General features: G+C 35.7%; 1 protein-coding gene across 1 annotated transcript in view; it reads right to left on the reverse strand.

Moving 5' to 3' along the window:
• LOC132565049 (high affinity cGMP-specific 3',5'-cyclic phosphodiesterase 9A-like) overlaps nucleotides 1-15,731 on the reverse strand; it is a 55,295-nt gene that overhangs the window by 23,056 nt on the left and 16,508 nt on the right. The window contains exons 2-6 of the mRNA XM_060229655.1: nucleotides 14,744-14,814; nucleotides 4,287-4,364; nucleotides 3,450-3,493; nucleotides 2,265-2,319; nucleotides 637-660 (exon numbers count right to left, since the gene is read on the reverse strand). Of these exons, the coding sequence (XP_060085638.1) occupies nucleotides 637-660; nucleotides 2,265-2,319; nucleotides 3,450-3,493; nucleotides 4,287-4,364; nucleotides 14,744-14,814 (272 nt within the window). The remainder of the gene's footprint in view (nucleotides 1-636; nucleotides 661-2,264; nucleotides 2,320-3,449; nucleotides 3,494-4,286; nucleotides 4,365-14,743; nucleotides 14,815-15,731) is intronic.

A 15,731-nucleotide genomic window follows, 5' to 3' on the forward strand; every position in this document is an offset into this window, starting at 1 on the left:
TAGCATCGGTGCATGCGTGCTCAATAATGTTAGAATATATCAAACCGCGGAAAGAAAGCTTGGTGTTTGCGTGTAGGCAGCATGCAATGGTCAGGATTATTCTCTCTACTTTCATCTATATATTAAGCCTTAAGTATAAAAATAAATGTGAATTTTGGTTTGAAAAAGATTTTTTTAAATTCAATTTTCATTTTGAATACATCATCTGGATTTCGTCTAAAAAACCATCGTTTTCATTTTAATTAATTAGATATTCGTACAAAAATTCATTTGTAAGTACCATTTAGATTATGACTCATTAATATAAAATTTAATTAGTTTTAGTTGTTAATTATTTCTAAAATAACGTTCTGTTTTAATATATTACGTGAGCTGAGTCATATCAACTAAGTGTGTTCCTTTATATTGATAAATGGATTTTTTCACTAAAATACCGATGATTCGTCATTTCGTGCAGTTGTTTTCCTAAGGAAAGCACTGTAAACAATTATTGTATGCTAGATTAATTACACTGTGAAAAAACTAAGCATTAAAATATATAGAAATTAAAAACGATGACATCATTTTCCCGCCAATCAATCTACTGACGGACACATGCGTTAGGTGGGTATGAGGAAGGTGAGGGGACTACTTTACCTGGTCATATCCTCATTTTGATAGCTAAAATGTAGAGGTTGTAATGTCTAAAAGCTATGTAACTGCTTCATATAGTAAAATTCCGAACTGATAATATTTCGGAATTTAGGCATATTCACATCTGATATCTAATCTGCCATTTTTTTTTGTATAGAAAATTCGTCCGGTGAACACATTATAAGTCATTTTAAGTAGTCCCGCGACAGGTGTCAACTCTGCCTTTATTTGACACATGTCAGTTTATTGATATATTGTATCTTATGAATAATCACGTGTTGTGTGTCACATAAGTCGTTTTATCTTATGTCTCCTTGCAATGACCTCACGACAGGTGTCATCAAAATATATATCTGTATGTAATCTTAAAATAGTCACGGGTCACATATGGCCCTTATTTCTTGCCATCCTATAAAAATCACCTTTACATAAGTCACTCTGTAAGAAGCCTGCTGACATGTGTCATCCTATAAAAAGCCTACTGACATGTGTCATCCTATAAAAAGCCTACTGACATGTGTCATCCTATAAATAGCCTGCTGACATGTGTCATCCTATAAATAGCCTGCTGACATGTGTCATCCTATAAATAGCCTGCTGACATGTGTCATCCTATAAATAGTCTGCTGACATGTGTCATCCTATAAATAGTCTGCTGACATGTGTCATCCTATAAATAGCGTGATAATGTGACATTTATTTAGCTTATATTTTAAGACATTTACCATGTATTCTTTATATCCTAAACACTTATTGAAAATTCAGCCTACCAAAATTTCAACGGCTAGTTAGGGCTGTTTAATCTTCGTTTACCTGACGTTGAGGTTACGCTGAAATGTGCCTGATACCGCATGTCAAAATAATTGCCCCGCGCGGAAACATAGTTCTACACTTCAATTGTTACGTAAAAAGCAATTTTCCGAATTTTCGAAAACAGACTTCAACCAAGACTTCAATAAACAAAATAGCTTATTAAAAATATTATTTTTTTACTTTTAAATGAAACGATTAATTAAATCAGAAAATAATTCCGTCGAATTAACGCACGCGCTGTTCTCCGTCACTGCCGAATACGGCAAAATATATGAGGCAGGTGCATAATAAAAAAAAAAAAATCAGTCTTCAATCAAGACAATGTCAAATACGTTATGCATAACTTATAGGAACCTTATTCCTCTTTATGATTAGTACAATTAAATACAGTAAACGTTGACATAAGTCATACAGGTCAAAGGTCAGATAGTTCCAGAATATCAAAGAAGTACACATATATACATATATTCAATTGCAGAAAGGCAATTTGATGTTGTCTCCTAACAAATCAGAGTTGAATGTTGCTCATTAGATTTGTGTCATGAGGGACTAATGACCAGCACATACAAAGTGGTATATACGACCTGGCAACAATACTAGAACAACACATCATACAAACACAGTTTATTTTATGACGTCATAGCAATAAATCTTATAATAGAATTTTAGTCATATTGCAAACTCATTGATAAGTTATACTCACTGTTTTACAGTGTGCACGTGAGTGTCGATAACGTACAATATAACAATATCATACTGACTGTGTTGCGTGCGCGGGAGTGCAGTTAATGACGTCATAAAATATTATCATCACTTACTTGCTGAACTGTTCGGTCACTTGTGTTAACACCTGCTTAACAGCTTCGCCATCGCCTGCTGGGGAAAACACATTTCATATTCAGTATCTAAATAATATATAAACGTTATATATATAATGATATGTATCGGAATGGAAATAACAGATGACGTCACTTATCTTTGCGAATATCATTGATAACGTCAGTGGTCTGTGTTGACGTCATTGCTGATGTCACATGTCTGTAACATACATTATCTATAACGTCACAGGTTTCTGTTCACGTTATTGTTGATGTCACAGTAAGTGGTAGACATTATTGATGACGTCACTGGTCCCTGTTCATGTCACTGCTGATGTCTCATGTACAGTTACATTCATCAGTGGTTTTTTCACCGTCTGGATTCACATTAGTCGCCTCTACCGATTATGTATTGGAATGCAGTGGTCTACTTAACTGAACCAGTAGCAGAGTAGCAAGTATATAAGTACAGTGTAGGTAATATTCACATGATCAGAAATGTTCATGCAATATTTTATCTTTTTTTACGTATGAATGAAGTGGTCGGTTATTCTAGTTACCTCCCACGCTTCATATAATAAACTTGTTTTGTTGTAAAATAAATGAAGTGTATTTATCTATTTACGTATAACTGTTAGTGAAGGAATTGAATTTATCTGTTAACTAGAGGATGAAATTCAAAATTTGAAATGTGTGTTGGGAGAGCAATGTATACAATATGTGTACAAAAAAAATGTTTTCTGCGAAAAATATTTTTTTCATAGAAGAAGTAAATTCTGTGATAATAGAAGAAACATCTCCGGTAATTACTGTATACTAATGTATACACTAAATAACGACCAAAGAGTAATTGATGTTTCAAACAAAGAAATCGATTTTTTTAAACAAGTCACACCACAATGAGGTAAATCATTTTACAGGATACGTTTATCAACAAGAAATTTTAAAGTGTTATCAAAATGACCTGACGCATGTATGCTATCATTGTGCCTCATTCTGTTAATTTATTCACATAAAAGATGCAAACATTCCAATGACGTAAATTTAAATCTAGTGAAATAAGACCCGTTTTACCTAGGAGGACAATTATCACTTTGTTGATCATAGCCCGCCGTTGTGACAACGATACAGACCTAATACTTATTCTGTTTTTTAAAAAAAACCTCCCGAGAATACAATACTTACTATTCGCTAATGTAGGTGAGGTGATATTCACTTCGTAAGGCGATCTGTAAGAAAAGATGAAAGCTAATATTATAGATAATATCAAAATCAATCGCTGAATACATGCAGTAAAAGACCTTATATATCATAGATTAAATGTAGGTCAAGATGACCTAATTTGATGCATGATACATTGTACAAGGCCTCACCAGTGGTACACATACAGTTCCAGTAGTGTTAAGACAGACATTTTTTTTTTCAAAGGTCAAAATGTAGGTCAGAGTGACCCATAAACCAAACGGTTCCAGTGATAAGTATATGTAGGTGATGGAGTCAATACAAACATGGTCTCTTTCAAAGGTCAAAATGTAGGTCAAAATGACCTGAAACCGTGCCATACTATTTCTTGTTGAGGCAGGCACATGTGTCCTCAATCATACTGAATCTGTTTGCCTTCTGTTTCAAGGTCAAACAGAGGTCAAGTAACCAATGAAATGCCTCAATACAAAGAGACACCAAACAAGGAGACACACAATACCAACTGAAAAAACATGAAATGGAGATCCGGTTGCTGAGATCTAAAAATTGAATTAAAATCTCTTCTAAAACACTAAAACATTTTATAAACTATAGAGCAATTAATAAACTTTCCACGGATAGAATGTTTCCAGAGCTTCGTGTACATGCATACACTTATAGCTGTTTAGACAGAGTGAAAGGAAGGGAGGTAACTCGGGGAGATCAGAATGCATATATATCTACCTGTATCTACCTATTATGTATGACAATATTGACCCGGAATCGAACATCCGGGTTTTAATGTAATTCTATTTATAGATCCCAATAAAACACACTTACGATGGAGCGTTTTTAGCCATAGACGGGGATATTGGTACCAGGGCCCCATTGCTATCTCGCAAGGTTATTCCGGAGTACCTAAAACAAAGAAAAAAATTTCAAAGGCATATTTCTTATGAAAAACAAAAATACAAATCAAAACAAAAACAAAACAAAAAGAAGAAAGAAAAAAACAAGCAAAGAAAACAAATAATACCCTTGTACAGATATCGTACACACACACACACATACACACACATACACATACATACACACATACACATACATACACAACTAACCAAACAACCCCCCAATCCTCAACAAAAAACCAACAAATAAGTACATATTGATCTAAAATGGACTACAGGCACTATAACCCGATAAAGATTGTATTTAGTAAACCAAAATTAGGTACGGCAGAGCCAAATAATCTGTATCTTTCTAGGATTCGTCAGTGATACGCTACATCATATATATGTTTCGTTCTTCTAGGACTTGTCAGTAATGATACATTATACAGCTGTTTCGTCCTTCTAGGATTCGTCAGTACTGCTATATCATACAAGTGTTTCGTCCATCTAGGACTCGTCAGTACTGTTATAGCATACAGCTGTTTCGTCCTTCTAGGACTCGTCAGTGATGATACATCATACATTTGTTTCGTCCTTCTAGGACTCGTCAGTGATGTTAACATCATATAACTGTTTCGTACTTCTAGAATTCGTCAGTACTGCTACATCATACAACTGTTTCGTCCTTCTAGGACTCGTCAGTACTGTTATATCATACAGCTGTTTCGTCCTTCTAGGACTCGTCATTGATGCTACATCATACATCTGTTTCGTCCTTCTAGGACTCGTCAGTGATGTTAACATCATATAGCTGTTTCGTACTTCTAGAATTCGTCAGTACTGCTACATCATACAGTTGTTTCGTCCTGCTAGGACTCGTCAGTGATATTACACCATACCACTGTTTCGTCCTTCTATTACTCGTCAGTACTGCTACATCATACATCTGTTTCGTCCTTCTATGACTCGTCAGTGATGTTACATCATACAGCTGTTCCGTCCTTCTAGGACTCGTCAGTGATGTTACAACATCATACAGCTGTTTCGTCCTTCTAGGACTCATCAGTACTGCTACATCATACAGTTGTTTCGTCCTTCTAGGACTCGTCAGTGATGTTACATCATACCACTGTTTCGTCCTTCTAGAACTCGTCAGTGATGTTACATCATACAGCTGTTTCGTCCTTCTAGGATTCGCCAGTACTGCTACATCATACAGCTGTTTCGTCCTTCTAGAACTCGTCAGTGATGTTACATCATACAGCTGTTTCGTCCTTCTAGGATTCGCCAGTACTGCTACATCATACAGCTGTTTCTTCCTTCTAGGACTCGTCAGTGATGCTACATCATACATCTGTTTCGTCCTTCTAGGACTCGTCAGTGATGTTACATCATACACCTGTTTCGTCCTTCTAGGATTCAGCAGTACTGCTACATCATACAGTTGTTTCGTCCTTCTAGGACTCGTCAGTGATCTTACATCATACCACTGTTTCGTCCTTCTAGGACTCGTCAGTGATCTTACATCATACCACTGTTTCGTCCTTCTAGAACTCGTCGTTGATGCTAAGGAAAACCAAACGTGATCCAATGAAATATCTCAATCTGGCTGGAGAGTTGCATCAGCCCATTAATTGAATTGTCGTTATGTTCGTGAGACCAATCATTTCCAATGAACGACAAGAACATGTGTATATTTTTAACGGTGCCGCTGTTTGAATTAATGAAAACGATACACAGTTAGCAGCCAGTTTGTCTTATACCATACCATAATTACTGAGTAATTGGTAACTGCATGTGTTGTTTCCTGAATTAGCAAAGAACTCAAACAATGTAATCATTTACAGCGAACAATTGATGAAATGAAAACGTGAGGAATATGTGTCACGTGACAAAGTTTTGCAATCAAAATAAAACTAATTTATATAATTGAATTTTCTAGGTCACGATTGCTTCTGGACACAGAACGTGACACTGGATCACATTCAAGTAAATTCTGACACGTGGAAACAAATCCTAACAGCCTTCCTCGTGATCACAGAAATACCACGGGTAACATATGTATGAAGGATTTGTCACTGATGCTAAGATCCTAATTTGAAGAGTATTTATAATCTGCATAATTTTCTCTAATTTTAGTTTGTCTCCTTATCCTTGCATCTTTCAATCCGAGTAATCTGCTGTTATATATATATAGGATTTACGCTAGTTTCCACTTGATATGTGATTAAATGAAACATGTCTGTGTTTGTTTTGTTTTGGTTTCTTTTTTGTTGTTGTTGTTGTTTTCATTTTAGCAAGCCTTTGGTGGTTTACATATCACGTATAAATATGGAAACGAATTGTTATATGTTTTTATCATATGACCGATTTTTTAAATCAAATATTGTAGGAAATGGACATTTCTACGTCAAACGACGTCATGACTAAACTAAACAGAGATCCACAATCCGTTTCTTTGATTTGGTTCTTTAAAAAAAACACAACCCTTTTGTTTCGGTGAAACTGTGAAAATTTGACAAAACTATCACCAAATCACCACGCAATAGTAATCACTAAATGTGAGAGCCAAGACATTGTAGGAGTTTGTCTCTCATAACATTACTGCTTACAACTCGTTAATGCCCCAACTTAGTACAACACAACATGACTTAACCTAGCAATCATCAATCAGCTGGTCCAACAAAGGGCATTTACTTCGTTACTTTATTAGATTAAATTTACTTACTAATTATTTTGTGTGATGAAAGAGATAGATTTGTTACTAACAAGAAGTCACTAGATATTCGTCGGATGTCGTATCAATGTTTCACGTGTATAGACGCTGATGTATCAGGTTGTTTAACATCTCTGTTATCACCATTCACCGGTCACGTGTCAGTATCACGTGATCAAAATCACCTGTCGGGTCTAGTAATGTCGCATATGTATCTAAACTTATATAAATCACGAGAATCTAGATTGACAGGTGCCCGATATTAAATAAATTTCGTAATTTTCATATACAAATGTACCTTGCACTTGTGTAGATAGAAAATATAAGTTGTATTAAGCTACACTTAAACATTTGTCCTTTTTTTTTAAGGATTTCAGAACAACAACAAGTATATGTGTGACAGGATTTGCAGTCAGCGGCAAACCTCGGGGACTAGAAGTGTTTTCAGCCTGCATAGTCGAAGAAGTATTATTCACTTAAATTCACTACATGATCTTGCATTTTGCTTCATTCATTTTTTTGTCCCGGATCAGATATTGTCGACATGTTTTGATAACCAGCAGCATATTTTAAACATAATTCCATCCGCAAAGAACATTGCTTCTCCCTTGTGCTTTGTACCATCCCCTTTTATAGCTGATGAAATTAAAGACGAAACACGAACAACATGAAAGAAAGTTAGGCATAAACCTGAATACCAAAACAAGTCTCTGTTTTAATATCTGAATCGTGATACAACACACGGAAAACTTCAGTGACAATTTGCGTGATTGGTGTAAAAACAAACGACGTTCTAGTAACTGATTACAGGAAAACTAGACCCGAGGTAGATTGGAATTCATGTGTAAGTAGTAAACATCTGACGTCACAACGTTCGGCGGTTTGGCACTCAGTTACATTTTGTACTTATACAAAAGGAAGGAGTAATGAAAAACACCTCGCGGGGTTCGAACTAGCGACCCTTCGGTCTCTAGCCGGCACGCTACCGTTCGACTAAAGAAAGTCGATCTGGCCCCGGATGCTCAAAGATTTCGTTAAAGCTAGCCTGTGGTTAGTGAAAAAATAAAATTGCTGCCACTGAACAAACGAGCATTAAACGCAAACTTAACAATAAAACTTTATCAATCTCATCTGTCTCTACAGCTGTGAAATAATACATTATGTATCTCATTTTGTTTAATTCATGTTTGAAAATTTCGCAAACCACTGTTTATCTCTAAGCAGCCTTTGATCACCAAGGACCTGAACTCTAGATTTCTTCACTTAGAATAAATTCTTTGAAACCCGCGGGTCGAGCATTCATCAGAAATGAAAGAGTTTCACTGGAACGAGGCTACAATGTTGCATAATCTTACAGACTCAGTTATCACATAATTATACGGAATGCACTGTGTAGTAATTAAGTAAACTACCTAATTATCTCACCGACTAAAATATACAATAATATCAATACATTAGGTGAATTAGTTTCTACTGAATTTCCGACACATTATCATTATAAAAAAAATTGATCTTTCAAATATTTATCTAATCTGTTTTGAAAAAAATTACCATTGTATCGAGATTACTTCTTCCAGAAGGTTATTCCATATTTGGCGATAAGCGGGCTAAAAAAATTCCTGATTCCTAGTTTGCAATGGTACGGAAATAGCTTTTTCAAGTGTCCGTTTGCCCCGTGTTTAGAACATGTCGCTCTTGAGTTAAAGAAAATCCGCTGCTTCGTTCTCGCAGACATTGCTCGTTATCATAAATACGCCCCCTCCTTACTTCTTCTAAAGACAGATGTTGGCAGTCTAAGCCTTTTTAGTCTATTTGAATAGAAAATATCCTTAAATCCACGTTACAGCGTCCCTCTGTTTTACAGCCTCAATCCTATCAATATGTTGATTTTTTACAGATGTTATACCGTATTTGCGTACAAAATTAACTGTTACTAGTGTCGTGTTTAGTTACGGAAAGTTTTATTCAATAATAAAATGAAAAATTAGCCTTATTAGCGCAAACATAGAATCAGCTTTATTTTTAAACATGTATACTTATGTAAAAAGTAGACCTTATTCACTGAGGTAACTTCTTAGTAAAGCGGTTGTATTTTCAGGATTTACATCATTCCCCCCTCCCCCCCTCCTTCCCCCCTCCCCATCTTTATTTATTTAGTTTTGTCAAATTTGTGTCAAGGTGTATAGTTTCTGGTAAGTAGCATGATTGGAATTGATATTTTTAATTAACTTAATAACTTTTATGAAACGACCTTCAAAGCCATTGGTTCAACTCATTTCTAAGATTACTTTCGATCAATAAAAGCTATTTTAAAAAAAAGATATATGTTGTCGACATTGTCTTCCAAACTGCATTACCTATTACCTTAACAGTTCTCGAACCGTTTCTTTGTTAATTATTGAGAGTGCTGTCCGTTAAATGGAACAGCCAGATTACTGACGTCATCAGTGTCGCTAAAGATACCTTAAATCACAGTTTTGTCTCTTTAGTATGTGACACGGTGTAATTATAACACAAGTCAACAGGAGCTAAAGAATTATTTTTAAAAATTTGCAGCGAAATTCAAACTGTTTTTAAAAATGAAAACAATTCACAGTCGATATTGTAAATACAGTGACAGAAAATCAATAATATCCTGGGAATAGAAACGCTCAACCCAATATTAGCTGTATAGTGTACAATGGTGCTTAGAGAAAGGGCCTACTCGTAAACACACGGCCGGTAATGAAAAGGTTTAAGGTGAAATAGCGTAACCAATTACAAGCAAATCAAATATACAGTTAGCTGTGCTAGTGTCATATCAACATGTTAAATTCGCAGTGTAATTTGCCACATGATGATAAAAACGTACTATAAATAAATCTATAATTCACGATTACTAATTACTGGGGTATGGTTGTCGCGTGCGGTCACACCTTCCGGAAACAATGGCGGCTATTTACCCGGAGTATCAGACTGAAGATTCTTTTCATTAGATCTGTACGCGGTACTCCTAATTGTTTATCTTCGTTACTTCATCAACGGTTGCGACATACCATTACCGGGGACCTGACCGTTAAACCAACCCCATTAAAAGACATCCGAGGAATAGAACAGTGCACCAAAAACGAATTTATGCTTAATAAGGTTTAGTTCATTTCAATTCATTTTATCTATAAAACAAAATAGCAGTATGGCCCACGCATTCCCACGTGACTTATACACCTCATAAATTGTTCAGTTGTCTAGTATGTGATTACGTCACACTTTTTAGATATATGATACGGACAACATAGTTCTACATACCCAAGTACATATATATTATATATATATAAATACTCAATTCACCTTACATACTATGAATACCATCTATGCTATTTAACTTTCACTTATAAATATACTTATGTTTACATATAGTATAAAACATTTGATGTAATTTTGAATTTAATTGATATAGACTTAACATTTTATACCTACATGTAATACGACCAAGTATGTGTAACTAATTTTAGAGTACATTTGTAGGTAGCTGCTATTTAACTATCAGAAATTATTCCGTCTTTTCCTAATGCAGAGTTATCTGCTCTTGTAAGTATTTATTGGTGGTTATGTCATAATTTTGCATGAGAAAATTACGTCATTTTCTCATGACGTTACACTAACAAACCAATGACGTAAATATCAATACTGCTAACAAGAGCAGATAACTCTGCATAACGGAAATAGGAAAGGGTTGGGGTTTTTTCACCAGATGATGATTTTCGAACTAAAATGCTTAATATACACAACTACAGGGCAGGTCCAGCTACACATTGACACTAACGAGATCCTATGTGCTGTATTTCGGTAACGATATCCACAAAATCCATAGATATATGCCTATCGAGAACAGCCCGGGCTGACACAGAATGTCCTGAGATGTTCTGGATAATAGTTTCATCTTCCCATCATGGCCTAATCGTATACATTCGGGAGTAATCGGTTGTGACTGTCCGTTATCATGTTCTGTGTATTTTATCTTAATTAGAGGGACGGATCTGGCGCCATTACGGAGAACCAGATCGATATCCAATATTCTGACACAACGATAAATCGGCAAGGTAAACACTAGGTATTATTGGAAACACTTTCGTGAAGATCAACAAGCTTAAGGCTGGTAGATGAAGGTTCTAAATTGTCGACACGTCCCGATGGAACGTGGTAATCAGCGTTGTTATGAATACACGAAGACTCCGGCAGGAAATTGCATGCAGTATTCGGCTATTTATAGTCATCTGTGATGTTTTTATTGTAGTTTTTATCAAATTAATTTATTTCCTATTGTCGTTGAAGTCCGAGATCCTCTATTGACTTTATGCACAACTATATATCTGCTAAAAAAAAGATGAAATTTTATCATCACCTTATCATATAAAATGTTACCATGGCTACATCTGTACTACAGAAGGACCATGGTAACTGTTATGTCTGTGCTACAGAAGGACCATGGTAACTGTTATGTCTGTACTACAGAATGGACATGGTAACTGTTATGTCTGTACTAGAGAAGGACCATGGTAACTGTTATGTCTGCACTACAGAAGGACCATGGTAACTGTTATGTCTGTACTACAGAAGGACCATGGTAACTGTTACGTCCATACTACAGAAGGACCATGATAACTGTTATGTCTGTATACAGAAGGACCATGGTAACTGTTATGTCTGTACTACAGAAGGACCATGGTAACTGTTATGTCTGTACTACAGAAGGACCATGGTAACTGTTATGTCTGTAGTACATAAAGTAACTGTTTATTTTGTACTGTTGGAGATCTATGTTTACCAATTCGCCAATTAGATCAGTTACGTCAATATTTAAATGAACCTGTATTTCAGGCCATAGATCAGATGCTATTTATTATTGACTAAATCTTCAAATTAAAAGCTTTGCTGAAAAGATTAAACACTGAACTGTAAACAGATGTTAATTTCCCAGATAATTGTAGATATCTAGGGCGAGTGTTCTCATTAAAGACATTTCAACAAAATGCGGTATTTAAACCTAAGTTATTATCTCACAACCTCACACAACTAATATTTATTTTAAGGCTAAAAGATGGAAAATAAAGCAGTTGTAATGAACAATGATTAGCAAACTGGAATGGTTATATGGATCAAACCGTGGACACGCCCACGGACTCGTGGCTATGGATACCTGATTAAACACATAATAAATTGGCTACTTGATTTATCCAGCTGGATGACAGAATCCAGGGTTTTACTATATCAACAGTATTAAAGTGTCCCAGATGTAACCAGGGATACCACTAGCTTTTCTAATGAGTCCCCGGATGTAACAAAGGATATTATATCCTTTGAGTATTTATAGCCGTATCAAAGGATCCCGGATGTAACCAGGGATACTATTCGTCTTATTTAGGAGTCCCCGGATGTAACTAAGGATATAAAGATATTATTTGATTTGAATATCTATAACGGTATCAAAGGGTCCCAGATGAAACTATGGGCACCATTAGCCTTATTAATGAGTCCCCGGATGTAACTAAGGATATTATGTAATTTTAATATTTATAGCAGTATGAAACGGTCCCGGATGTAACCTGGAATATCTTTACCAGTAATAAAAATGGGCCCCGGATGTAACGAGGAATTTACCCCCTGAGTCACCAGGAAATTAATACCTCCAGAAGTATTGCATATACATCGGTGTGACTACCCGGATGTGACCAGGAAGATTATGACTTGGGTTGGCCTCCAATTGACTTTGACGTAATATAATTTTCGGACTACGATGAGACCGCCATTGTTTATATGTAATATGGTGCTTTGTACAGATACCTAGGAATAACATTGGCGTACGTAACATCACGATCCGAGATATATGGTCCGACGTCCCTACCTCTAAAGGTGTGTTGCAAAAGAAGTTTAGATTGTGTCCTTGGGCAAGTTACTTTTTACATTTTACCCGTATTGATTTGAATAATATGCGATGTGCCTCCCGTATGTTGTTCAACAAGGTAGCTTGAAGCATCTGCAAGGATACCCCGCTTAAATGGCCCTGACCGTTAACGGGGCTATACACTAATTAAACAAACAAACAAACAAACGTGTCATTTCGAATATTTCTCTGATCTCGAAATAACAATGTCTCGTTATAATGAACAGAACAGTTATGACGAGATAACTATTCCGTCTATAATGTGTTTTTGAGAATGACACAATTTGAACTAATTTGATTTTGTCTCATCATTAACAAGTGACGTTGACATCTTAAACATGTGACGTTAGCATCATAAACATGTGACATTGATATCATAAAATGTGACGTCGACATCATAAACATGCGTTGTTGACATAAACATGTGACGTTGGCATCATAAACACGTGACATTGATATCATAATCACGTGACAGTTGCATTATACACAATTGACGTTGACAACAAAAACAAAAATTAACTTTCCTATTGACATTCGCTTTGTATGTACGTTCAAACCATAAACAAGAATATTGTGAACCAGAATTTAACATTTTATATCAAACTGTTAACAATTCTCAAAATGATTCACAAAGAAATATTTCATTTCCTGTTTATATGGAATAAAAGTCCATTACATTATCAAGCAGTGACATGTAATTAAGAAATGATGCGGCTTTCAGTCCGATTGTAGTGTCTAGTGTTTACCAGTTACCATGGAAACTCTAAATGGAAAGCCGCTCCTATCAATAAGCGATAAACGATACACTAGAACATTTTGCTAAAAACGGATATCCTCAGTAGACTGCCATATCAACGTCTAAAAGGCTATATAGACAAACTTGGTAATCTCGTACGTTTAAAATCTAATAATGTGGAAAATCACGGCTTTGAAAATAAATTTGTTCATCCATATCGTATAGCTTCGTACAGTTTCTTTTATCGTTCGTGAAGAGCTCTAATTAAAGTTTAATTTAAGTCTAGCAATGTAAATTGTTAGTACCAAATATGACCGGTAGCCATTGCTGCCTACCTGTGATCTGGCTGTATTCATACACAGACTGTCGATTCTAGTTACAGTCTGATAAATTAAGGTACTTCAGATCTTTTCTAATATGGTATATAATGTATGTCAACTTTGTGATTGGTCTTGCCGGCAAAATAATTTCAAATCTGTTTTACATTTTCATATTAAGATATGATTAGTTTGTTTACGTCGATTTATCTCTCTACAACACCAAGAAAAATATTAAAGTTGAAAGGAAATTACGGATTTTGATCGGTTTGAAAATTTATATTAAGTTCAGGTTTCATACCAACTTTCAGTTAAACCCGACTATTGTCCTTAGCGTTATGGTGATTTTTCAGTCTATTTATCAAGTAAAAATGCAGAAACGTCTGGATGTTTTTGAGAATGATGTATGTCAAATACGATAAAAAAAATTAGTAAAATCGGTTTGAATGGAGTAAATGTAGCAACTACCATGATCACGAAAGTGGTTAAATATACATCATACGTCACTGGTCACGCGCTTCGCCGAAATGGTGTTTGTGAAATATTGTTGACTGGTGCAAAATAACTCACAAAATGTGACGTTTACAACACATCCTGTGGCACCAGGTGATTCCGGCTATTAAACTGTGGCATTCACGTCATCAACTGTGACGTCCACGTCATCAACTGTGGCGTCCACGTCACCAACTGTGACGTTTATAACAAATCTAAAACATACCTACTGACTCCTGCTGCTTGTGCTATCAGTTCATGGATGTCTCTGGAGCCACAGAACCGACTTAAAATAATCTGAAACAAAAAATAAACCAGATTTCATTGGATTGGCGTCGTCTTAAAACAAAAATATATAATGACCTTCAACGGATGGTTAATTAATACTGTCTGATGAAACAGAAAATACTTCAACTTCCGGTTTTAATTTGTTTGGACTTGATATTTTATAATATCCTACATAGTATCTGTAGCTATGGTGATTTAAGGACGACCTCCCTAGGCGAAGGCGAGTGTAGAGCTCGTGTGTTTGTGGAAGGCTCCTTCTGAAAGTGGGAACACCCAGTAGGATACACCCAGTATGATACACCCAGTAGGAACCCAGTATGATACACCCAGTAGGATACACTCAGTATGATACATCCAGTTGGATACACCCAGTGGGATACACTCAGTAGGATACACCCAGTAGGATACACCCAGTATTACAGATTACATCCACCTGGTCACATTATACTCATAACGGTCAGATCTTTTACTACAATCTCCTTTGAAGCTCCTTCAATTTTGGCCTTCAGTGGAATATTCATCCTTTCGGAACAATTCATACTTTTTTATTTGTTTCAGTGTAAAAAATAAATCTTATTCTCAAATTCTATACAACACTGGACATTGTCATCCTCGACAACCCTATAAAAATGGCAAGTACCTCATATGGATATCTTGCGAACATAAGATCAATCCAGAGTTGTCGTTCCTTACATTCATTAAAGAACGACAACTCTGTTATCCAAAAATTACCGGAAACCTAGAGGTGATGCGATTTGGTTTCCTTGCAAACAACAGATATTGTAGGGCTTTGTTCGAGGGTACATTTATAAGAGCTGCCATTATGACTCCTTAAAGTGATGACTGAAATTTCTTTTTGATAATGTTTTGGCAAAATCAACTGATCAAAACTATTTCTCTCTCGAGACTAACTTGGTTCTATATTT

Source organism: Ylistrum balloti, unplaced genomic scaffold, assembly GCF_031769215.1.
Source record: "Ylistrum balloti isolate Yb309-2 unplaced genomic scaffold, AGI_CSIRO_Ybal_v1 Utg369688, whole genome shotgun sequence".
NCBI lineage: Eukaryota > Metazoa > Mollusca > Bivalvia > Pectinida > Pectinidae > Ylistrum > Ylistrum balloti.